Source organism: Lucilia cuprina, chromosome 5 (assembly GCF_022045245.1).
Source record: "Lucilia cuprina isolate Lc7/37 chromosome 5, ASM2204524v1, whole genome shotgun sequence".
NCBI classification, from domain to species: domain Eukaryota; kingdom Metazoa; phylum Arthropoda; class Insecta; order Diptera; family Calliphoridae; genus Lucilia; species Lucilia cuprina.
This window is the reverse complement of record NC_060953.1, coordinates 4,788,144-4,814,133: the sequence shown is the minus strand read 5'-3', so window position 1 is coordinate 4,814,133 and position 25,990 is coordinate 4,788,144. Positions and strand designations below refer to the sequence as shown.

At 26.6% G+C, this 25,990-nt stretch overlaps 4 protein-coding genes across 4 annotated transcripts; 3 read left to right on the top strand and 1 right to left on the bottom strand.

The window, feature by feature from the left end:
- The first annotated feature begins 1,058 nt into the window (after positions 1–1,058).
- LOC111681217 (glycerol-3-phosphate phosphatase-like) lies at positions 1,059–2,817 on the top strand. Its single transcript, XM_023442957.2, has 3 exons — positions 1,059–1,340; positions 1,732–2,380; positions 2,448–2,817. The coding sequence occupies exons 1-3, from the start codon at positions 1,211–1,213 to the stop codon at positions 2,623–2,625; spliced, it is 957 nt and encodes a 318-aa protein (XP_023298725.2). The 5' UTR covers positions 1,059–1,210; the 3' UTR covers positions 2,626–2,817.
- Positions 2,818–3,937: 1,120 nt separating this feature from the next.
- On the top strand, positions 3,938–5,244 carry LOC111681203 (glycerol-3-phosphate phosphatase-like). Its single transcript, XM_046952356.1, has 3 exons — positions 3,938–4,208; positions 4,264–4,909; positions 4,975–5,244. Exons 1-3 carry the CDS (start codon positions 4,028–4,030, stop codon positions 5,156–5,158), a joined length of 1,011 nt encoding a protein of 336 aa, XP_046808312.1. The 5' UTR covers positions 3,938–4,027; the 3' UTR covers positions 5,159–5,244.
- A 146-nt stretch (positions 5,245–5,390) lies between these two features.
- LOC111681204 (glycerol-3-phosphate phosphatase) lies at positions 5,391–7,212 on the top strand. The gene is made up of 3 exons (XM_023442943.2): positions 5,391–5,501; positions 6,241–6,901; positions 6,973–7,212. Exons 1-3 carry the CDS (start codon positions 5,411–5,413, stop codon positions 7,148–7,150), a joined length of 930 nt encoding a protein of 309 aa, XP_023298711.2. The 5' UTR covers positions 5,391–5,410; the 3' UTR covers positions 7,151–7,212.
- A 1,613-nt stretch (positions 7,213–8,825) lies between these two features.
- Positions 8,826–25,671, bottom strand: LOC111681229 (gamma-aminobutyric acid receptor alpha-like). The gene is made up of 7 exons (XM_023442970.2): positions 24,922–25,671; positions 20,789–20,856; positions 20,481–20,701; positions 19,090–19,172; positions 14,109–14,558; positions 9,551–10,237; positions 8,826–9,497 (listed from the first exon to the last, which is right to left on the bottom strand). The coding sequence occupies exons 1-7, from the start codon at positions 25,244–25,246 to the stop codon at positions 9,265–9,267; spliced, it is 2,067 nt and encodes a 688-aa protein (XP_023298738.2). The 5' UTR covers positions 25,247–25,671; the 3' UTR covers positions 8,826–9,264.
- Between the last annotated feature and the right edge of the window lie 319 nt (positions 25,672–25,990).

Genomic DNA, 25,990 nt, shown 5'->3' with positions numbered 1-25,990 from the left:
GAAGAAAATTTCCTAAAAAAATTGATCTCAGCCATTAGGAGATAAAATTAGCTACAAATGTTATTCATCTCCAGATGGAGACAAAGTTTCTTAAAGAAATTGAGGCTTTACAAAAAGAAGAAAACATTTTCTTAAAGAAAATTTGTGTTTCAGAAAGATTCCAAAAACAAAATAGTTTTCTAAGCGAATTGAGATAAAATTCTCTAAAGAAATTGATTTTTTGTCATATGGAGATGATGTTAACTAAAGAAATTGTGTTTTAGACGAAGGGAGGACACATTTTCAAAAGAAATTGCTTCAGAGCCGGCAGTAGACAAATTTTGTGTTCCAGAGTCAACTTTTTTTAAAGAAATGTTTCTCTTAGGCGGCTGAAGACAAAATATCTTAAAGGATATAAAAACTCCTAGAACAAATCACGTCTCAGTTGAAAGAAGACAACATTTAGGGATAAAATTTCCTAAAAAAGTTGAATCTCCACTTGCAGGAGATACAATTTCTTCAAGAAATAGAGAAAGACAAAATTTTTATAAATATACTGAATTCAGAATGCTAGATATATACATTTTGTATAAAAATTATATAAAATTAACTTTTAAACTTAAATTTATCAAATTCCAATTAATTTGTTTAGTTTTTTTTTAATAAAATAGTAAAATTAATATACAAATGTATGTAGTACTTACTTTTTACATCTCTCACACCAAAATTATAAAGTTTTTTTTCAATATAAAGTAATTTTCTAGCATTTTAGATTAATAATAATTTGTTATGTTTATTTTTCTTATATTTTTTTTTAAATAAAAATGTAAATTAAAACTAAAATTTCCAAAAAAAATCTCAAAAAATAACTAATTTTAATTTGCAAACAATGCAAAGTTTGAAAGCTACTGCCTTATAACGTTTATTTACCTTTTTACACTCTCTCTTTTAATATGCCCAATGAAATACGCTCTTAATTTTATTCTGCAAAAATTTTCTGTTCTCTTTCACATAGATTTTAGTTTTTGACATTTTTTCTTTTAGTAGTTTTTTTCAAGTGCTTTTATCAAGTTGTAATTATTTGTTATTAAGAGTGGTGGCTGGCAAAATTTGTTAAAATAAATAAACTAAAACACTTATTACTTACCTTATAATTGTTTTATTTAATAACAAAAAACTAAATATTTTATAATAAAGAGAAAAATTAGCTGAAGTTGTAGCTAAATAATTAATGTTAAACAAATTTCGACCCCTTAGCAGCAGCATGTTTAAGCAGACGTCTACAAATTTATTGGAACAAAAAGCCGACAAGGTGACCCAATGGTTGGATTCATTTGATGCCGTTCTTACAGATTGCGATGGTAATAATAATAATAATTTATTAATTATAATTAATTATAGGCGATAAATAGATTCCGTTTTGTTATATATTAAATTGCATAATTTCATTTATTAAATTTTTGAGATTTTTTTATTGTTCCTAATAATGTGTGGTTCGATTTTGGTTTAAAATTTAACACAATTTCTTTGCAATGTCAATAATGGGGTTTGTGTGTTTTAAAATTGTCTGTTGTCGTTGGTTTCCTATACATTGTTAATGACCTTAATGAACGTCATTAGTGACAGGAATGTTAGCTACAGTCTGTCAAGTGCAAGTCAACGAATGATTTGTAACAAATTTCCTTATACATTTTGTGGTTGTCTACTACTACTTTAGAATCTATTTAATAATATTTTTCCTTTACTTTTCAGGCGTTCTTTGGGTCTATGGCAATGTAATTGATGGCTCCGTGGAGGTTATGAATCGCTTTAAAGAATTGGGCAAAAAAATTTTCTTTTGCACCAATAATTCTACCAAGACACGCAAAGAATTACTGGTGAAGGCTGTAGATATGGGCTTCAATATCACAGAAGATGAAATTATCTCCACAGCACACTCGGGAGCTGCCTATTTAAAGGGTCTTAACTTTAACAAAAAAGTATTTGTCATTGGTTCGGAGGGTATAACAAAAGAACTCGATGCTGTGGGTATAGAACACAATAAGGTGGGTGCTGAACCCATGCCTGGCTCTTTAGCGGAATATATTTCAAAACATTTGAAATTAGATGAAAATGTGGGTGCTGTAATGGTGGGTTTCGATGAGCATTTCAGTTTTCCTAAAATGACACAAGCTGCCTCATATCTAAATGATCCAGAGTGTTTGTTTATTGCCACAAACACAGATGAACGTTTTCCTATGCCTAATATGGTGATACCAGGAACGGGTAGCTTTGTTAGGGCCATTGAGACATGTGCAGAGCGCAAAGCTTTAGTTATAGGTAAACCCAATAAAGAGATATGTGAACATCTTATTAAAGATGGCACTATTAAGCCCGAAAGAACCTTAATGATAGGTGACAGGTAAGTGTCCTTATTACTACAATTATCAAAAAAAAAAAAGAAAGCTAATGTTTAAACCTTTCCCTAGATGTAATACCGACATACTATTGGGCTATAATTGTGGCTTCCAAACTTTGCTGGTGGGTACGGGTATACATCAACTAAATGATGTGGATTCCTGGAAAAATTCCAATGATCCCGAATTGCTTAAACTTATACCAGATGTGTATTTACCTAAACTGGGTGATTTACTGCCTCATATGTGAATTTTATTTACTTCTTAACATAATTTTAAGACTTGTCATTACCTATAGTGACATTTATTTAATTCTTTTTTTATAAACAATACATTTTAAAACCACTAATAACTTTTTCATACATAATGCTCCCCATAATTATAATCTAGCCAAAAATGATGCTTTTTGTTAATAAATAATTTTATGTTGTTAGAACAAAAACTGGAAAAAGTAAAATAAATTATAGATTTGTAAAGATTTTTACAATATCGTAAAGAAATGTGTTAAGTGATTAAGTGCTGGAAGTAGGGTGTTTACTGTTTCAATATTCTGAGTCAGCTGTTGACATAAAGTTTTATTTTCTGCACAATTCTCTTGTAGAAAAAAAGAGAATTTTAGATACATAAAAAATTTGTGTAAAAATGAAAGAGAGAGTAATTATTACAAAACATGTGTTTGTTTTAGGGCGAGTTTTTCTGATAAAGATAATCTTCATTCTTTGGTTAAACCTGGTTTAATATATGTTTCGTGTTTTTCAGTTATCAGTTAAGTTACTTATTATCTTAGTTTAACTGAGTGTAATTGGCCAATTAAACTCAAGTTATAAGTGAGAAAACACAATTAACAAAAACAATAAAACAATGATTTCGGAAAAACAAAAACTTAATATTTTAAGTAAATTGCAATTTTCTGATTTGTTTTGTTTTTTTAATTATTGTTTTTAATGTTTATTTAAAATTTTTCCAAAATTTTGCATTTTATTGTTTGCGAAAAACAGCTGTTCATTGTTTATGTTTTTGAGTGAAAACTTGGCAATACTAACAAAGTTAACTGAACTTAAATCTAAAACTGAAAAACACAGTCATAGGTTAAAGTCCGCCTAAATTTGTTCCGGGTTTAATCTAACAGCAAGTTAAGCCTAGTTTAACTGAGGAGTAAGAAACCTGGCCTTAGAGTTGCTAAGGTTTTAAGAAAATATTTTATAATTTTGGGAGAGACTCAATTTCTGTGAGAGTTAAGTTTTAAATTTAATTTTTTTAGAAAATAATTCGAAAAGTCGAAAAATCGACTTTTAATTAAATGAAAAAAGTCGAAAAATCGACTTTAAACTAAATGCAAAAAGTCGACTTTTCGTTTCAACTATAGAACCCTAGACAGTTTCTACAATAAATTTTCATAAAATTTAAGTTTAGAGCTTTGTTATTTTTTAAGTTTGGCAACTCTTTTTATTCTGTTTATTAAGAAAAGCATTATCTCTTAATGTTTGACAAGCACTGCTTGTTTTGCAAAAACACTCTTTCTCTTATGGTTTGAGAGCAACTGCTTACCATTGTAAACAAGCAAATTTTTGAAGTTTCAAAATTTGTAATTAACTGTTATTTAAATTAATAGAAAATTAGAAATTTTAAAAGGAAAAATATTCTAAAATTTAATGTTTTCTTTAAGGACAACAATACTTAGTTGGCAAATTGTTAAAAATCCTGTAAAACGTTGTTGTAGCACCAACAATTTTCGAAAATTCAAACATAGTTTTACAGACTTAAGATGTCTGGACAAAAAAGAAGTTCAGCAGTTCTTTAAAAGCTTGCAGGCAATAATAACAGATGCAGATGGCAAGTTTTTTATGAAAGCATAGAAAGATTTATAATATTTTCTTTGTATATACAGGAGTTTTATGGCTTAATGATGATCCTATCGAAGGCTCTGTAGATACTTTTAATTGGTTTCAAAATCAACATAAAAATTGTTATATTGTCACAAATAATTCAACACGTACTCGCCAGAATTTACAGGAAAAAGCTTGTTCCATGGGTTTAGAGGTAGATGAAAGGCAAATTATTAATACCACCTATTGTACGGCCAAATATTTAGAGAAATTGAATTTCAACAAGAAAGCCTATGTTATAGGCCGAGAGGGTATGGCTTGGGAATTACAAAATTTGGGCATTAAACTTTTGCCCATAGAGGAAGAAGTCATGAAAGGTTCTACAGCAGATTTAAGACAAAATCTTAAACTTGATCGTGAAGTAAAAGCTGTAATAGTGGGTTTTGATGAGTTTTTTGGTTTTCCCAAACTAACAAAAGCCTGTTGCTATCTAAAGGATCCTGAGTGCTTATTTATAGCCGCCAGCACAGATAACCAGGGACCTACTCCTACGATAATGCTGCCTGGTACAGGTTGCTTGGTAAAGGCCATAGAAACTTGTAGCAATCGTTTGGCCACCATTATAGGAAAACCAAATGCGGAATTTATCAAACCTTTAATAACAAAAGGTTGTCTAAAACCTGCCACCACTTTAATGGTAGGCGATAGGTAAGGAATTTTATAAGAAAATAGAAAAAATGTAAACAATTTACTAATTGTTTTCATTAATTTAGAGGTTCCACGGATATGTTGTTTGGTTACAATTGTGGTTTCTTTACTTTATTTGTCACCTCCGGCGTAGATACTTTACAAGACGTTCGGCAATGGCAAACATCAGAAAATTGTGAATTACACAAACAAATACCCGATTTTTATCTACCAAAACTGGGAGATTTAAAATATATATTAACTGAGTAATTTCGAAAGAGAATTCCATAATAATACTCTTTTTTTTTTGATAAGAATCATGATTGTTTAAATAAATATTCTCCATACATTATTTAATAACAAAATAAATTAACATTTTTATAGTTTGAGAGTTAAGGTAAAGAGAATTGGAGGTAAAAAACAGCAACGCTAAACTAGAGGTTTTGTATAATTAGATTTTAATGAAAAACTTAAGAAATTTTTTAATAATTTTAAGAAATGTTTAGATTTTTAGTTAAAAACATGATTCAACCCAAAAATTTAAAAAATCTGGACAAAAAGGCCTTTAAAGAATGGTTGGATTCCTATGATACCATTTTAACAGATTGTGATGGTAAGTAAGCAGAAGTTAAGAAAGAAGTTTAAACGATTTCTATAGAAACCTTTGTCTCTGTCTTGAGAAGTCTAGCGAACACTTAATTCTTGGAGAAAATGTGTTCTTTGTTTGGCGGAAACTTAAATTCATTAGGAAAGCTATTCTCTATCTGACGGAGACTTGATTTCATTAAAAAATTTCATCCCCGTCTGGCGATGAGAGAATTTGACACAATTTCTATAGAAAATTTTGTCTCTGTCTTGACAAGTATCTATTTCTTTGGAAAATTTATTCTACAGATAGCTGGGAACAATTTCCTTTAGCCTTCCTTCTAGGGAACACTTAATTCTTGGAGAAAATGTATTTTTTCTTTGGCGGAAACTTAAATTCATTAGCAATGCTCTTCTCTATCTGGTGGAGACTTGATTTCTTTAGAAAATTTCATCTCCGTCTAACGGTAAGAGAAGTTTAAACAATTTCTATAGAAAATTTTGTTTCTGTCTTGAGAAGTATCCATTTCTTTGCAAAATTTGGTCTCCAGAAGGCCGGGAACAATTTTCTTTTGCTTTTCGTCTAGCGAACACTTATTTCTTGAAGAAAAAGTGTTTATAGTTTGACGGAAACTTAATTTCATTAGGAATTCTATTCTTTGTCTGGCGGAGACTTGTTTTCTTTAGGAAATTTCATCTCCGTCTGGCGATGTTTCCTTATCTTTAGTAAATTTAGGATCGTAATCCATAAAACTTTACTATTCCAGCTGTCCTCTGGCATGATGACTCTGTAATACCCCAAGTACCCGCTACCATTAATACTCTACAAACTTTAGGCAAAAATATCTATTTTGTTACCAATAATGGCACTAAAACCCGTCATGAACTATGGCTTAAAGCCTCTCAAATGAATTACCAAATAGATGAGCAACATATTATAGCACCCACCTATTCTATAGCAGAATATCTTAAAGAAAATTTATCCTCTAACGAAAGAGTCTATGTGATAGGTAGCCCTGCTTTAGCTGAAGAACTAAACAAGTTAAATATTAAAAATTTTGGAATGGGTGAGGATTTAGTGCAAGGTATTTGGGTTGATATGCTGGAGAAGATTAAACAAGAAACAGGAGAAGAAAAAGTTGGTGCTGTTGTAGTAGGTTTTGATGAACATTTTAGTTTTGCCAAAATGTTAAAAGCTTCCAATATATTGGGTTCTAATCCTGACTGTTTGTTTTTGGCTACAAATGCTGATGCTGTACATAGATATCCCAAGTTTTGTATGCCCGGTACAGGGGCTTTGGTAATGGCTCTACAAACTTGCACAGGTCGTGAGGCCAAAATGATGGGTAAACCTAATCCTGTAATATGTGATAATTTGATTAGAATGGGTTGTATGCAGCCTAAGAGGACGCTGATGATAGGTGATAGGTAAGAAGGAAATATTTGGAATTTAAAATTTGTTTTCTTTTCATAATTATTTGAAAACTGTTTCTTCCTAGTGCTAAAATTGATGTTTTATTTGGCAAGAATTGTGGCTTCCAAACGCTTCTGGTGGGCACTGGTAATGATAAATGGCCTCAGGTGCTGGAATTTGTTAAAAATAAACAAACGGATTTTATACCAAATTATTATTTGGAATCTTTGGGTGATTTATTGGAGGTTTTACAAAAGCTTTAAAGCTTTTTTTTAAATAAAAACAAACTTTTGTTTTATTTATTAAAAAAAGCTTTATAGCTAAAAAAATAAAAATTTAATTTACTACTTAATTTTAACTTTAAATAATTTTTAATTCTCTTTTAAACATTTTAAATTTTACAACTTATTTTAAAGTAAATTTACTCTTAATGCTGTAATTTAGAAAGCTTTTTCTAATAAAACTTTAACATAACTTAACCAAACTTTTTGCTTAGGAATTAATGTTTGTTTTTTGGCTTAAATAACTTAATTTTAATTTGTTAATTTGACTTCATAAGCTTTTTTTATTGCGTTAATTTCAAGAGTTTTTAACTTAATTTTTTATTGTTTTAATATGAAAGCTTTTTATAGCTTTAATTTTAAGAGCTTTTAACTGCATTTATATCAAAAGCTTTTGCTATTACTAAAGCAGTAAGTTTAATTTCAAGAATATTTGTCTGCTTTAAAACTATAAGTTTATTTCTTAAATAGAACTTTTACGAAAGCTTTAAGTTTATAGCTTTAATCTTAGAGCTTTTGTAGTTTTGTGTTAATTGTTATTATATCAAAAGCTTTTGCTATTAGTAAAGTATTCAGTTTTAAATTTATTGCTTACATAGCAAAAGCTTTTATAAGAGCTTTATATAATTTGTAAAAGCTTTATCTTTAAAGCTTTGATTTTAAAAGTTTTGTCTTCCATAAAGCTTTAAGTTTAATGCTTAAATAACTCTCTCCTTCTTTGAAGCTTATTTTTAACCTAAAGCTTTTGTTAAAGCTTTAAATTTATTTTTGAAAAGTGGAGATCTTTTAGGTTATTTTTTATAGAATTTGTAAAAGCTTTAAGTTTAAAGCTTTAGTTTTAAAAGTTTTGTCTTCAAAAAAGCTTTACGTTTATTGCTCAAATAACTCTCACCATCGTTAAAGTTTGTTTTTAACATAAAGCTTTTGTAAAAGCTTTACATTTATTGCTTTCATTTCTACAGTTTTTGATTCCATAATTATATCAAAAGCTTTTGATTTTGTTAAAGCTTTAAGTTTTCTATTTTGATTTCGAGAGATTTGGGTGTTAAAAAAAACTTGTAGCCGAACTTTGTTTTTAAATGAATTTTTTTTTAACTTAATTTTTATTTAAAATTAACTTTATTTATAAATTATCATTTAATTTTCCTTAATTTTTGCAAAAGTTTTTTATATAGCTTTTTATTTTAAATTAAAAATTTGAATTTTGAATTATTTTTTTATTAAAAATTAACTTTTAAGCAATTTACTTAGTTTTTTATGCAAAAGCTTTTAAGCTTACATAAGCTTTTACAAAAGCTTTTCTTCATTTAACTTAAATTCAAGAAATATTTATTTTAACTAATTATTTTAACATTAATAACTTATATTGCACTCAAAAGCTTTCCCCAGGTATTTTATTATAGTTTTTCGATCAAAAAGCTTTTAAGCAAACCTAAACTTCTGTTAAAGCTTTTTTTAATTTAATTTCAATTCAAAAAATATTTTTTTAAATTAATTTTTGAACAACATTTTCCACCTAAAAGCTTTCTACATTTTCAAAGCTTTTCTTTTATGTTAAGCTTTTAGATATTTTTTTGAAAAGCTTTTTTTTCAAATTTAAATTAAAATTTAACTAATAATTGCTTTTCCGTTTATTTATGAAAATTTGAAAGCTTAATTTGTTTTAAAAGCTTTTTAAGCTATATTATGTTTGTGTTAGAGCTTTTCTATATTAAGCTTAAAAGAAAATTAATTTTCTAAAGGAAATAATTGAAATATTGCAAAAGCTTTAACTTAAATAATGTTTTTTAACTTAATTTTTAAATATGTAGCTTTATGAGTTGATCAACTTTAAAAGCTTATTCCGAAAGTTTTTTTTAAACATAAATTTGAACTGTTGATGATTGTGTGATTGTAGTTGTATTTCGTTAAATTAGCAATTTAGTTTAAAGAAATCATATGTTTAGCAGTAGCAGCATAAAGTGAATAAGTTAAAGAGCTTTGATCCCATAATCCTGTTCCTGATTTTTCCTCTCTCAAAAACCCATCTGCCTTTTATAATTGTAAATTTGCCCAGATTTCTTTAATAAAAACACCTAAATTGCTAAAAGATAACATCAGGTGGTCGTATTACTATGGGCCAAAATGCGTGAACTGCGCGATAGATAACCATACCAATAGAAAACATTAATGACAAAGAACAAAATGGGGAAAACAATGCGCGAGGCACGATCTATTTTTGAGACCGAATTATATTGGGGCGTACGTTTGCCCTTGCGACGAGCCTCTAGTTCTTCACGACGATAATAGGACATACGACGACGTCCCGATAGTTTACGCGGTGTGGAATCTGTAACAAGAAAATTGTTTACATTTTTTAAAAGCTTTTATATCCACTTCTACCTTCATTTGATCTCAAGTGCTGCTCCTCATCATCTTCATCTTCGGAAACATCAAATCGAGCTTTATGCCTTCCATTCTGATTACTCTTCCAACAGGGCCAATTTAAACAATCCGCCAGATTACGCCAAAAACTCCAACCACCTTTAAACTTACGCTCCTGTGAGCGTCTACCTTTTCTTCTCGACGATTCCCGACGTTGCGGTATATTGATGGAACACATGGACAAGGGAATAACTTCATAGATTTTCGATTCTGTACTTGTAGCAAATTCCGATTCCATATCACTTCTATTACCCGTTTGACTTTCTAGCATTTCTGATTCCGTATCCGATTCCATTTCTTCGATAATAAAATAGCATTCGCCCGATCCATATTTGGTAAAATAATGCACCACGGCAAATTGTAAAATGGTGGCAAAGATAAAGGCAAAAGAGAGAAAAACAAAAAAATCCAACGCTGTAGGATAGGGCACCTTGGGTAGATCGGTGCGGGCCTCCAGACCCAAAAAAGTCATAGTCAAAACGGTAGTTATGCCCAGAGAAACACGATCAGCAGTAGCCTCACGATTCAACCAGAAAGAAACCCATGATAAGACCACTAGAAGACAACAGGGCCCATAGACTTGTATCAAAAAGTTGCCCATGTGACGTTGCAAATGGAAGTTGACCATCAACATGGAGTATTCGGCTAAAAAGTTAAAACGATATTTTGAGAGATTTTTTTTTGTAATTTAAAGAAAACAAAATAAAAAATTCCCAAAATTTTAATAGAGAAAATAAAAGTGGGGATTTTAACAAAATTATATGGGAATTTGAAAATTTTAACGGGGAGACTTTAAAATTTGTCTTAATGAAATATTTATACTGGGGAAACCTTATTTTCTCTTAAAGAAATCATTTTTAATGCTTTTTTTTAAAAGTGGGGATTTTTAAAATAAATTTGGGAATTTAAAATTTTTAACGGGGAAACTTAAAAAATTGTATTAATGAAATATTTATACTGGAGAAACCTTATTTTCTCTTAAAGAAAGCATTTTTAATGATTTTTTTGAAAAGTGGGGATTTTTGAAATTGATTTAGGAATTTGAAATTTTTAACGGGAAAACTTAAAAATTTGTAATTATAAAATATTTTCAATGGGGAAAACTTATTTATGCTTAAAGAAAGCATATTTAATGTTTATTTTTGATGTGGGGATTTTTAAAATAAATTTGGGAATTTCAAATTTTAGCCGGGGAAGTAAAAATAACAAACGTATTACGATTTTAGGGATTTACGATATAAATTTGGTCTTTTATAACAAAATTATGTTAAAAAATAAAAAAAATTTTATGGGGATTTGGGAATTTTTCTAGGGAATACAAAATTTTTGCCGGGGAACCACAGAAATAATTAATTTCTACTGAGAAAGTATAAAATTTTGAGACAAAATATAATTTTTAAGTAATTTTTAAAAAGTGGGGATTTTTAAAATTTTTTGGGGAATTTAAAATTTTTGCAGGGGAAACATAAAAAATGTGTTAAATTAATGTAATTTAGTTGGGAGAACTTGTTAATACTACAAGAAAACAGTTTTTATCAATTTCAAAACAAGTGGGGATTTTTTAAATATTTTTGGGAATTTAAAATTTTTGCAGGGGGAACATTAGAAATGTGCTAAATTGATGTAATTTAGTTGGGAAAACTTGTAAATACTACAAGAAAGCAGTTTTTATCAATTTCAAAAAATGTGGGGATTTTTTTAATATTTTTGGGAATTTAAAATTTTTGCAGGGGGAACATAAAAAATGTGTTAAATTGATGTAATTTAGTTGGGAAAACTTTTTAATGCTACAAAAAAGCAGATTTACTCAATTTAAAAAAAAAAATTGGGGATTTTGAAAATTTTTTTGGGAATTTAATTTTTTTGCGGGGGAAGTTCAGAAATACTATGAAATACTAAAAAAAACAATTTGCTTAAAAAAATTCAAGTTTTTTTTACTGGTTTAAGCGACAAATTTAAAGAATTCCTTAAGAGTTTTCTTAAAGTTTTCCATATTTCTTTTAATAATTTCTTGTAATTTGTAATATTACAACAATCCTTTAAATTATAACTTTTAACATGAGTTACCTCAAATTGAGTGTAATAAGATGATGGGGTTTCCGTAATGTGTTCAATTTGTCTAATTAAGAAAATTGATTTTAGTTTACAGCTTTATAAGCCACACAAAATGTACAAATCCAATTTATCATCGTTGTAAGACCCACTAAAGTTATATTTATAGATGGCACATCTTGGAAAACCATTTGCCTACCACCCAACCAACCCTCTACCATCATTGTTATTCAGTGTAAAACGAATACACGAGACAGTTACAAAAAGGCATTCATACATATCTACGTACAATTTAAATGACCTTAATTGATATGAAAAATCATAATTATTGGTAATGCAACAAAAATGGCAACAACAACAACAAAATATAATATTTTTTCTTTTTTTTCTTATTTTTTACTCAATTACCTTTAAATTGCTATGTAAATGACACAAGTAATAATGTGTGTGTAAAATATTTAAAGAAAATGTTTCATTTATACAATGAACCGTTAAATAAGTTAAAAATTACGTGCTTGACATGAACAGAACATAATTCTTTAATAATTTAGCTGATAAAATGGTGATTTTGATAATAAATGTCTCAAAAAGGGAATTTTGGGGATTTTAGAAATTTGTTTGGGAATTAAAAATTTTTGCCTGGGGAAACATAAACATGATGAATGAAACGTATTTCTAATCAAATTTCAATAATTTAAAAAGTTTTTCTTAAAATGAGGAATTTTTGGGGATTTTTGAAAAATATTTGGGAATTTAAAATGTTTGGCTGGGGAAACATAAACATGAACTTATTTCTAATAAAATTTCAATAATTTAATGTAATTTTCTTCAAAACTAGAATTTTGGGTATTTTTGAAATATATTTGGGAATTTAAAATTTTTGCCTGGGGAAACATAAAAATGGTTATGGAAATGTATTCCTAATCAAATTTTAATAATTTCATGATTTTTCTTTAAAAAATGGGAAATTTTTGAAATATATTTGGGAATTCAAAATTTTTGCCTGGGAAAACATAAAAATGGTTATGGAAATGTAGTCCTAATCAAATTTTAATAATTTCATGATTTTTCTTTAAAAAATGGGAAATTTTGGTGATTTTTGAAGAATGTTTGGGAATTCAAAATTTTTACCCAGGAAAACATAAAAATGATTAAGGAAATGTATTTCTAATCAAATATCAATAATTTAAAAACTTTTTCATAAAAATGGGAAATTTGGAGATTTTAGAAAAATGTTTGGGAATTTAAAAATTAAACCGGGGAAGTGTAAAAACTATTAAATTAATAAATTACATATAAAAAATAAGATTTTTTAATAATTTTTTTTATTATTTTCCTTTTTTAAATTTGGGATTATTTCCAAATATTTGGGAATTCATTGTATTAAGTGGGTAAGTGAGAAAAGTTTAAAAATAATAACTGGGGAACTTGAAATTTATGTCGGGGAAAGTAATGCAAAAAATTACTTTTTAAACAAATTTTCAGAAAAAGGTTAAAAAATATAAAAACAAAATTTGGGGATTTAAAATTTTTTCCGGGGAATGTAAAATCATAAAAACTAAGCTGTTTGCCATTAAACTATGGCTTTTATAAAAAAATTTTGGTGAAAACTGTAAAGAAAATACAAAAAATAACCTTCGGGGGATTTGAAAAAAAATGGGAATTTAAAATTAAAGCCGGGGAAGTGTAAAAATAATGCGATCAATTGAATTTAATAATTTATTTAATTAAATAAATAATTTTTAAAAAATTTTCTGTAAAAAAAAATTCAGAAAAAATAAAAAAAAATATTGTGGGGATTTTTGAAATATATTTAGGAATTTAAATTTTTTGCCGGGGAAGTGTAAAAATAAGAAAATTATGCAATTTACAATTAAACTATTGATTTTGTAACGAACTTTTGTAAACAAATTAAAGCAAAATACAAAAAAAACCTTCATGGGATTTTAAAGAAAAATTTGGGAATTTGTTATTTAAGCGGGGAAAGTGTAAAAATAATGCGGCCAATCTTGTTTTAATTAATAAAATACTTTTTTAAAAGTTAAAAGTTAAAAGTTTTTCAAAGATTACTTTGGGGGATTTTTGAAAATTTGTTTAGGAATTTAAAAATTTTTACCGGCAAAGTACAAAAATGTGGGAAATAGTTAGAAAATATTGATTGTGGCTGTAAAAAGCTTAGTTTTGGGTTTTTATTACTGTTGTTATTTGGGTTCATAATGGATTAATATTGGGTATTTGTTATGCATTGCATATTGTGCAATTCAAATAATTGAAATTGTTTTAGTTGGTTTACACTAGTTTTAGTAAATTTTAAACTTGTATGCAGGCGGTACTTGTGCTTTAAGGCGGTTAATAGGTATTATTGGTTGTACAGAAAGTAGGCAACATTTTCTTGTAAATAATAGTTTTAAAAGCATATTTAAAGGAGTAACTAAATAAATTTACGTTTTTTTTTACAACTTACAAGTCTGTGACGATTCCAAACGTATACTCTGACCATGCTTATCAAAAGCAACTGTCTTATCCAGTTGTATACCAGTACCGCGTACATGTTGATTTTTTGCTGCTGGTCCAGCAAATGTTGTTAAAATTTTACTATTTTTTATAGCATCCTGTTGATGCTGTTGAGGCTGTTGCTGCTGATGTTGTTGGTATGGCTGTTGTGGAGAATGTTGATGCTGTTGTTGATGTTGCTGCTGCTGCTGTTGTTGTAATTGTTGTTGTCTACGCTTATAGTTGTTTTCATCAATGACATTTTGGTAATTGGGTGCGGCTGCTTTGTAAACAACATCCGTTATATTACCAGCCGGACAATCGACCAAATCAAATTGTGACAATTTCATATCCTCAGCTATGGCCACAGCTGGTCGTTCTTTATTCCAGCGATAGATAACATCAGCAGTGGTATAACCAACTAACAAAGTAGAATAAACAAATAGAAAAAAACATTTAAACACACAAATACACACATACATACAGGCATGCATACATAAAGTAATAAAACGTTAAAGGGAAATATTGTTAAATAATAAACAAAAACAGAAAAAAAAAGAAATCTCGGAAAAAAAATTGCAAAAAATAGAACAACCACTTTTAGCTTTAATGGTTTTTTATAGATTGAAAACCAAATATTACAAAATTCATGAAGTTTACAAAATTTGCTGACAATTTTTTTCTACATATTGTTTGTTTTACTTGGCGGTTTTTTTTTTGTAGACATCCCAAAGTAAACAAAACACTTTTTTATTAAATAATAAAAAATAACTTTATTTATTAAAATTTTGTTAAACAACAATTAACACAAAACCTTTCAATTGTTTATTTAATCAAGAATTTAAAAAAGTTTTTAAATTTTTGTCAGAAAACTATAAATTATTTGTGTGGAAGTAAGTCGGTTTGAATTTTTTAATAAAAACTGCCCATTTTGTACTTTAAATTAACTAAAAACTCCAAAAATTTAAAATTGGGGATTTTGAAAATTTTTTTGGGAATTTTGAAATTTTGACCAGGAAAATCAAAAAGGCGGGGAAATTGTAAAAACAAACAAAAAAAATTTAATAACATTGCTAAATTTCTTTAAAATGCTATTTACACAGATAAAATGTTTAAAAAATTAAAAATTTTTCAATTGGGGAAATTTTTGAAAATTTCTTGGGAATTGACAGGGAATATAAAATTTTGACCAGGAAGACAAAAACTAAATTTAAAGCCAGGGCAGTTCTAAAACAAAAGAAATTTAAGGGAAAAAATTTTTATTTTTCAAAAAATATGATTTTTAACTTAAAATTACTTAAAAAGTCAAAATTTTTTAATTGGGGATTTTGAATTTTTTTGGGAATTTCAAATTTTGACCGGGAAGACAAAAATTAAATAAAATGAAGCACAATTTGCTATATTTTAAAATAAAATACAAGTTTTTTTTTATTAAATTTATATAAAAATTCAAAAAATTCTCAATTTGGGGATTTTTGGAAAATTTCTTGGGAATTTCAAATTTTAGTCGGGGAAGTTGAAAAACAAAAGAAATTCAAGGGAAATAATGTTTATTTTTCTAAAAATATGAAGTTTAATTTAAAATGTACTAAAAAGTCAAAATGTTTCTATTGGGGATTTTGAAAATTTTTTTTGGGAATTTAAAATTTTGACCGAGAAGACAAAAATTAAACAAAATGAAGCACAATTTGCTATAGTTTAAAATAAAATACAAGTTTTTTAATTAAATTTATATAAAAATTCAAAAAAATTTCAATTTGGAAATTTTGGAAAATTTCTTGGGAATTTAAAATTTTAGTCGGGGAAGTTGAAAAACAAATGAAATTTTAGGGAAATAGTATTTATTTTCATAAAATATGAATTTTAACTAAAAATTGACTAAGAAGTCAAAATTTTTTAATTAGGGGTTTTTGGAAAATTTCTTAGGAATTAAAAATTTTAGCCGGGGAAGTTGTAAAACAAAAAGAAATTTATGAAACTTTGTTAATTTTCTTTAAAATACAATTTTTAGAGTTAAAATAATGTAAAAATAAAAAAAATTAAAAAATGGGGATTTTGGAAAATTGCTGCGGAATTTGAAATTTATAGCGGGGAAGTCGTATAATTAAAGAAATTTGAAGAAAGGTTTGCTTATTTTTTAAACAATAAGATTTTTTTAACTAACATGACCTTTAAAACTAAAATTGTTTTAACTGGGCATTTTGTAAAATTTCTGGGGATTTGAAAATTTTTAGCGGGGAAGTTAAAAATTAAAGAAAAATGAATTGGTTTGAGTAAATTGTGATTGAAAATAAGACTTTTTCTTTGATAAACTAACAAATTTTTGTAAAAGAGATAAAGTGGAAATATTGCCTAAAAGTAGGCAACATATTTAAGAAAACATAAACTTTTTGTTGCATAATTTAAGGTCGAATGTTAATGAAAATTGTTTTAGCTAAATGAAATTATAATTTTACTTTTTAATTGCTTTAAATAGTTTACTTTGAAAAATCCTTTTAATTTCAGCTCCTTAAAGTATGCAACATTTTTTCATAAACACTTGATAATGGCCTTTTTTTAATATAAAAGAACATTTTGTATCAATTTTTTTCTTCAAGTCTAAGCATGTTATTTTTAAACTATTCTATTATAGAGCACGTCTTAGTCATTAACAAAATCATTGCCTACTTTAAGGGGCTTTTCAGCAAATAAAACAATTCATTGTCTTTCGAAACTAATCATGACCTATTTTTAGTCTTAACAAAATAAATGTTTAGAATTTTGGAAAGAAAATACTTAAAAAAAAGACAGACCAAACTAATTCAGTATTATTTCATAATATAAACTCATTATCTATTGTTCTTTTGGAAAGCATAGCACAAGAAGAAGAACAAAATCTTTAGCTGGAAATAAACCATGAAATCAAGCATGCATGCTTAAATAATTTTAAACATGTAAAACTAATATTCATTTTTTTATATGTATATCACCCCAACAACCTCAAAATCACAGGCAATCGTAAGTGAATGCTACGGTTTCCAACAAGGATACAAACACAAGGTTCTCATAATCATATTCAAACCTCCACCTCCAACAGCAGCCGCATCAGCATCAACACATTCAAACTATTATATTTTCATATTAAAAAAAGGACAACGTTGCCTGGTTGCTTGTATAAGGCAGGGAAAAAGGATGGGAAGGGAAAGCAACTATAAGATTAAGTGCCTATTTAAGCTTTTGTTATCATCACTAGCTAGTTATAACTGTTGAATAACAAATAATTGTTTGGTTTTAAGATGAAAAACTTGTACATTCCTTAAGCATTTGCTGTCGGTTTTTTTTCTCTATTTCACCATAAAGTTATTCAGCCATTTAGTCGTTTTTTATTATATTTAAGGCTTAAAGTAAACTATTAGGAGATAAGCCCTGATGTCATGCTAAAAGAATTTTAAATTTTTTTATTAATAGCAAAATAAAACTAAAAAATTCATTTGAAAAGGTCAATTTTAGTTTGTTTATTAAAAATTATGTTATACTTTAAGGCTGGAGGAAAAATTGTAAACAGTAATTTCAGTAGATTTATTAATTTTGTATGGAACTAACAATTGTTGCACAGTTTTAAAAGCAGATTAAATCAAACCAAATGGCCAAAAGTTGTTTTAATAGATAATGCAGAAAGTATTGCATATCTTAAGGAAAATTGGTAAAGAGAGGATTTAAAGTAGTATATACCTCAGGGAAATATAAAATTTAAGTCAAATTTTAATAAATTTTGAAAGCGATAGATAGATAGATAGATAGATAGATAGATAGATAGATAGATAGATAGATAGATAGATAGATAGATAGATAGATAGATAGACAGATAGATAGATAGATAGATAGATAGATAGATAGATAGATAGATAGATAGATAGATAGATAGATAGATAGATAGATAGATAGATAGATAGATAGATAGATAGATAGATAGATAGATAGATAGATTAGTAAGTTAGTTAGTTATTTAGTTAGTTAGTTAGTTAGTTAGTTAGTTAGTTAGTTAGTTAGTTAGTTGGTTGGTTGGTTGGTTGGTTAGTTAGTTAGCTTGTAAGTTGGTTGCTTAGTTAGTTAGTTAGTTAAAAATATTTTGATGCTAAACGTCATTTCTTCATTTGTCCTCTACCTTAATGGGTTTCATTTAAAAATTGTGCACACACACACAACAATATTTGCTCACTACAACAAAATTCTCCTAGGTATTGGGGAGGGGTTGGTGAATAATATTAAAAAACCGATTTGTACATCATAAATGTTATTGACTCATATTGACATAAATATTTTAAAAAAATTATCAAACACACAGAATTCTTCTTTACACACACACATACATTTTACTTTTAACATTTATTGTCATACATTTTTTATAGACATGTTGACTACACAACTACAATAAATGTACAGAAAAAGGAAAAAGGGGAAAAAATCATTACTTAATACTATACAAAAATGAATCTAGCAAATGTACAAAATATTTGAGCAATTGTATGCGAGTGTGTGTGTTGGCTTTATTGCGTGTATTATTGGCAATTTCCTTTAACAATGATTGGGTACTAAGGGTAAAGGGAGTGAAGTCTAGTGAGACTAGTGGGTGGCTTGGGGTGTTTATATTTTTATGTTTTAATCGGGGTGTGTGTGGGTCTGTTTATTTTGGTTTTTAACTTGGTGTTCAGTCATTTTAATGATTTTTGATGTCTTGATTGTTAAACATCAAATATTACAACATTGAACAGTTATATAGATGTACATCACACACTCACACTTTTATATATAGCTTTACACATGTGTTTACCATTTGTTAAAGGAAATGTTTAAATTTTTTTTTTGAATTTTTTTTGCAGGCAAATATGAAAATATGTTTAAATTGCTTATATCAAAATTAACAACTAAATTTTGGAAAATGTAGTATAATCGAAAAAAATGTATAAACTTACAGGAGCCAAATTTTAAAGGACATTTTTGTATGTCCATGGGAAAATCTTCCAAATTCATGGGACAGCCAGCTTTAATGGTGAGTCTGAAAAGGAAACATAAAGAAACTTACTTAATTTTTTACTTTTCAATAAAAAGTAGTAGATTTTCATAAAATGTTTTAAAAAAGGAGTATTTCTGCTAATATTTTTAAAAATGCTACTAACTAACTAACTAAATAACTAAATAATTAAATAACTAAATAACTAAATAAGTAAATAACTAAATAACTAATTAACTAAATAATTAAATAAATAAAAAACTAAAAAACTAAATAACTAAATATCTAAATATCTAAATATCTAAATAACTAAATAACTAACTAAATAACTAAATAACTAAATAATTAAATAACTAAATAACTATATAACTAAATAACTAAATAACTAAATAACTAAATAACTAAATAACTAAATAACTAAATAACTAAATAACTAAATAACTAAATAACTAAATAACTTACTAACTAACTAACTAACTGACTAACTAACTAACTAACTAACTAACTAACTAACTAACTAACTAACTAACTAACTAACTAACTAACTAACTAACTAACTAACTAACTAACTAACTAACTAACTAACTAACTAATTAACTAACTAACTAACTAACCAACTAACTAACTAACTAACAAACTAACATGTTTTGCAAACTTTTGTTACCATTTAAAAATTTATCAAACTGAGTACTTTTTTCAAAAAAGTAGTAGAAAATTTCCTACTTTACTTTAACATAATTTTTGCTTTAAAAACGTAGTTAACAACAATAATATTCCTTAAAAATTGTGTGATATTTAAATTAACTTTTAGTACAATTTTTTCCCAAAAATATCATTTGGTACTTTTGTAGAAAAAGGTACTTTTTGTTAAAATTTGTTTAAAAGTTAAATTTTTAATAAAAATATTGTATATTTTAGTACAATACGTTATTTTAAGGAATTCCTTTTCAAAAAGTACTTTTTTGATATTTTTTCAAAAAAAGTACTTTTTTGGTTAAAACTTATTTAGTTAACAAAAATATATTAAAATTTTATCAAATTTTAGATTAGCGAGTACTTTTTTGATACTTTTTTAATACTTTTTCAAAAAAGTACTTTTTTGGTTAAAACTTATTTAGTTAACAAAAATATATTCAAATTTTAGCAAATTTTTGATTAGCGAGTTGTTTTTCAAAAAAAGTACTTTTTTAGTATTTTTTTAAATAAGTACTTTTTGCAAAAAAAGAAAAATTAATTAATTTACAAAATTTTCGTAAAAACTTTTAGAATTTTTGTTTTTTTTTTAATTTTAGAGATTTTAATTTCCTTTGAAAAAGTACTTCTTCCTTTATATTTGCATTGTATCACACTTACCTACTCGAATACAGCACCCTACCATTCTGATAGATTCTTACAAATTTATTTGGTGTTGTTATCGTATGCAAATAACTTTGTTTGCCATTGTAGAAATATGTATCGGGTTTCCAAATACGTGCCAACATTGAAACACTTAATGCCAATGTATCTTGGGCACCCTTAAAAGCCAAACGTTTATCTACCCATGATTGACGAAAATAACAATCCATGGAATAAGTCTAAAGTTTAAAAAGTAAAGGGGAAATTTAAGAAGTGGGTGAATAATTGTGAAATAATTTGCTAAATATTGAATGGGTAAATCTTACCATATCAACTTCCGATATGGGTCCCATACTGCGCACCATTATATCTACCTCTACGGTAGCAGGTGGTCCTTAAATTAGAAAAAAATATAAGATTAATTAAACATTCATGTACGTAAGTATTCTTTTATGATAAATAAATCAATAAATCAAGTATCATGTTCAATGTTAATTTATAAATTTGTTTAAATGTTAATAACATCCTCTTCATGTGATTCTTGATAAACTCATTAAAATTATACTTTTCTATAAGTAACTAAAGAGATTCTAATTTCTAATTTAATATTTGTAGCATATTTTTAGGGGGCTTTTTAAAAGAAAAACTAAGGTAACGTATGATTTATTTTAATGCAGGCAATACGTATGTTATTTTAAATTTAAGGTAAATTATAAAGCTATTTTTTTGCTTTTTAGAAAAATAGTAGTATTTCTACTACTATTTTTAAACTAAAAAATAACAATATTTTTTTAAACTTTAATGCATGTTTTATATTAAGCAACAACATTTTTAAGATTTTTACTACTTTTGGCTTAAATAGTAGTAGAAAATCTACTACCTTTTAATAAATTTATATAATATGTTATGTATTTCAACTAACTAACTGAAGGGAAATTATATTCCGCTGAAAAAACTCAAATTTCTAACATTTTTTAAAAAAGTAGTATTTTTACTACTATTTTAAAACCAATATTTGAAATTATTAAATAAACTTTAACTACAAATAGAACAAAAAAAGTAAAATTGCAGTATTTTTTGTAACTTTTAATACTTTTTATTGAAAAAGTAGTATAAAATCTACTACTTTTTAACAAATTTTCATAAAATAATTTTTTTTTCAAAGACGAAAAAATAAGCAATTATATTCCTCTTAAAAACTTACAAATTTGTAACATTTTTAAAAAAGTAGTATTTCTACTACTATTTTTAAAACTGTTAAATTAAATTATTTTTTAAATGTTTCATAAAATTTTCTATAAAGCAACCAAAAGAAATAAAATTTAAGTAATTTTTGTTAATTTTTATAACTTTTTATTAAAAAAGGAGTAAAAAATTTACTACTTTTCAAAAGAAAATCCAAAATCTACTACTTTTTTACAAATTTTCATATAATATTATTTAAAAATAACTGATAAAAATTTGTATTCAGCTTAAAAACTTACAAATTTGTAACTTTTTAAAAAAGTAGTATTTCTACTACTATTTTTAAAATTGAAAAATGTAAGTATTTTTGTAATATATTATTAACAATTACTACATAGTGTCAACAATAAATAAAATTATAGTAATTTTGGTTACCTTTTACTAAAAAAGTAGTAGACATTTTACTACTATTTAACAATTTTTTATAATTTTTTTGTTTTTTTCTAAAAGACTAACTGAAAAACTATTAAATACCGCTGAAAAGTATAAAATTTCTAAAATTAAAAAAAGTAGTATTTCTACTACTATTTTTAAAATTGCAAAATTTGATTATTATTTAAACTTTTACTTAAAGAAATAAAATAAGTTTAATTTTTTGTTACTTTTCACAAAGAATTTAAATTGTTTTTGAATTTTCAAAAAGTACTTTTTTTTAGTACTTTTTTGGAAAAAAAGTTTTTATTTCAAAACTAGCTTTGAAACTTGTTTTTAACAAAAAATTATTAAAAGTTTTGTCAAAATTTTAACAAAATACTTTTTTGGTACCTATCTAAAGAAAACGTACTTTTTTGGAATCTTTGTGGAAAAAGTTCTTTTTTGAAAATTTACATTTAAAACTGATTTTACAATAGTTTTGCATGTTTCAGCTTGATTAAAACAGTTTTGGTACTCTTCACAAAAGTACTTTCTTGGTACTCTTCACAAAAGTACTTTCTTGGTACTTTTCTGAAAAAAGTACTATTTATTTTAAAATTTGTTTTAAAACTTGATTTCAATTAGATTAGTGCATGTTTTCATCTATTAGAGCACTTTTGTTAATTATCCATAAAAAAAACTTTCTTGCTGCTTATCTGGAAAAAAAGTACTTATTTCCAAAAAAAGAAGACTAATTTCATAAATTGAATATAAAGCCAAAGTGGTGAAGGCATTACTATTATCTATATCCGCCTTATATTCATTGCATTCCATTATTCCCTCCATTCACACAGAAAACCTAACAAATGAATCTTTGCTAAACACTTGATTACCAGTCATAGACCTACATTTCCTTTCAGCCTATTGATATAGGGAGTGATGGAAAGTGAGTCCCCCACCTACAGTTAAGTTAATAACATCAACTTAACATTTCCGTTTAGCGCTATTTTATTCATTTTTATTTGTGTGTCTATATGTTTGCATAGGATATAGATTATATTAACATATATTCATAAAGAGAACACACACATATTCTGACAAAGATTTGTTTGCTAATGTATTAGTCAAGGCAAAATTTATACATTATACTTAAAGCTCAATACTTGTACTTGCAGTTTATTGCAAAGTCATTAAAAAGTGTAAATTTTGCATAAATGAAAGCAAAAAGATTTCTAAAGTAAAAAAAAAATATGACAATAAAGTTAAGGAAAAAATTTTCAATAATTTATAAACAATTATTACGGATTAAAAGTAAAAGTTATTAAAAAAAATAGCTCTTAATAATAACTAAAGCTTATATAGGATTCTTAATTTAAAATATTTATGGCGAAAACTAAGTTTCCTTTAAAAATATTATAAATAATTAAAGCAACTTAAAAAAAGTAGTAATCAATTACTACCAAAAAGTACTTTTTTCCACAGAATTTAACTGTTTTTTTCTGAATTTTAACTAATTTAGCATAAAAATCTCAAATTTTAAGAATTTGTTAAAAAAGTACTATTTTTTTAAAAAGAAGTAAAAAGTAATTTCTCTGAAAATGACTAAGTATACAATTTTTAACAGAACTAAACACTTTACAACATAATAACAAAAATTTTGAACTATTTTTAAAATAATAGTAGAAAAGTACTTTTCTAAAACTGTAGAAAAAAGTTAGTTTTTTAGTCATATAAGCTATTAAAAAAAATATTATAACTTTGATCATTTTGAAAATATTATGATTTTATAAAAAAGTAGTAAAAAAAGTACTTTTTTTGAAATAGTAGTAAACATGAAATTTTTGGCTAAAATTGAAAGTTTTTGACAAAACTGTGTAAATTTTGAAAAAAAACTAACTAGACTAAACTATAGATTAGACTATAGACTAGACTATAGACTAGACTATAGGCTAGACTATAGACTAGACTATAGACTAGACTATAGACTAGACTATAGACTAGACTATAGACTAGACTATAGACTAGACTATAGACTAGACTATAGACTAGACTATAGACTAGACTATAGACTAGACTATAGACTAGACTATAGACTAGACTATAGACAAGACTATAGACTAGACTATAGACTAGACTAGACTATAGACTAGACTATTGACTAGACTATAGACTAGACTATAGACTAGACTATAGACTAGACTGTAGACTAGACTATAGACTAGACTATAGACTAGACTATAGACTAGACTGTAGACTAGACTACAGACTAGACTATAGAATAGACTGGTCTATAGTCTATAGTCTAGTTTATAGTCTAGTCTATAGACTAGGCTATGGACTAAACTGTGGACTAGGCTATAGAGTAGGCCATATACTATACTATAGACTAGACTATAGAGTTTGCTATAAACCAAACTATAGACTAGAATATAGACTAAATTTTCCATACCTGTTAATTATTTTTAACAAAAACGTATACTTAATATTTATTTACTTTTTTGTGAAAATATTATTCGTACGCCTTGTATATCAGGCAAATCCTATGTTAAGCTTTATTTGCTTACAAGGCGTATACTTGATATTTATTTATCTCTTAGCTAAAAATATTATGTATACGCCTAGACGATGTTAAGTTTTATTTACTTGCAAACCTCTAGGTTTTTCTTGTAATTTTCTTAACATTAAATAAACATTTAACTAAATTGATTTGATTTGCTATTACAGGAGAGTGTTACACTGATTAAAGGCAACAAGCAAACAAACACCTTGCTTTACTTTAACCAAATATTTACTTTTTAAATAGTATTTAATACAAGTACTTAATTTAATTTTCCCTTTTGAAAAGTTGATGTACACTCACCTCCAAAACCCGGTCGTATGCTGTTGTCATAACCACGTAAAAGATTATCCAATAGCTCTGAAATGTTGGCATGATTGTTGCGTTGTGTTAAACGTATATGAGGAGCTGCTTCGGTAAATTTGGTGGCGCTATCGAAAAGACCTAACCACATCAAGGCATACACAGCGAACAATGACAAACGTAGACAGTAGACAATTTTATTGAGATAAATATTTAAATAATTGTTTTGTTTTAAACTTGTCTTTAGCAGCAGGGTCATTGTAAGGAGTTTAGGCTTTAAATTAGAATTTAGCCAATAGTTAAACGACAGTGGTTTCATAAACATTTTTGTTTGAGTAGTTTTCTATTTAAGCTTTTGATGTTCTTGTTGTTAGATCTTTCGGTAGTGGTCTATGTTGTTGTTTTATGGTCTAATTGTTTGTTTTTATGATGTTGCTGGCAGTTGTTGGAGCGTTACTGTTGGCTGGTTTTGTTGATATCAAAGTATGTAGTAGTAGTTGCCAGAGTTATAGCTTAGATAGAATGTTAGAAAATTTATTTTCTACAGTTTGTTTTTATCAACATATCTGTTGTTGACAAGTTGTTTTACATTTTTCTATTTAGTTAGTGTGCAAATCTTTGCTGTTAGTTTAGTTACACTCATACAAAGACAGTTTGTTTTTCTTTATTTCCGCCGGATGTTATTTTAAATGACCAATGTCAAAGATATAGTCTTTGTTAAGACCTTTTGTCTTTTATATTGTACATAAACATCTTAAGAAATTAATTTTACTTTTACCATTATATGAATATTATTAAAAATTATTTGTTTAATTTATTCTTTATATGAGGGTTTGTAAATGAATTAAGTTTTGTTTAACGAAAACACATAGACATTTTTAAAAAGAGGGCTCGAACAAACAATTTATTAAATATTAAATTCTTTGAAATATGATAAAATGAAAATATTTTGAAAGTACTGACTAACTAACCATCTATCTATCTATCTATCTATCTATCTATCTATCTATCTATCTATCTATCTATCTATCTATCTATCTATCTATCTATCTATCTATCTATCTATCTA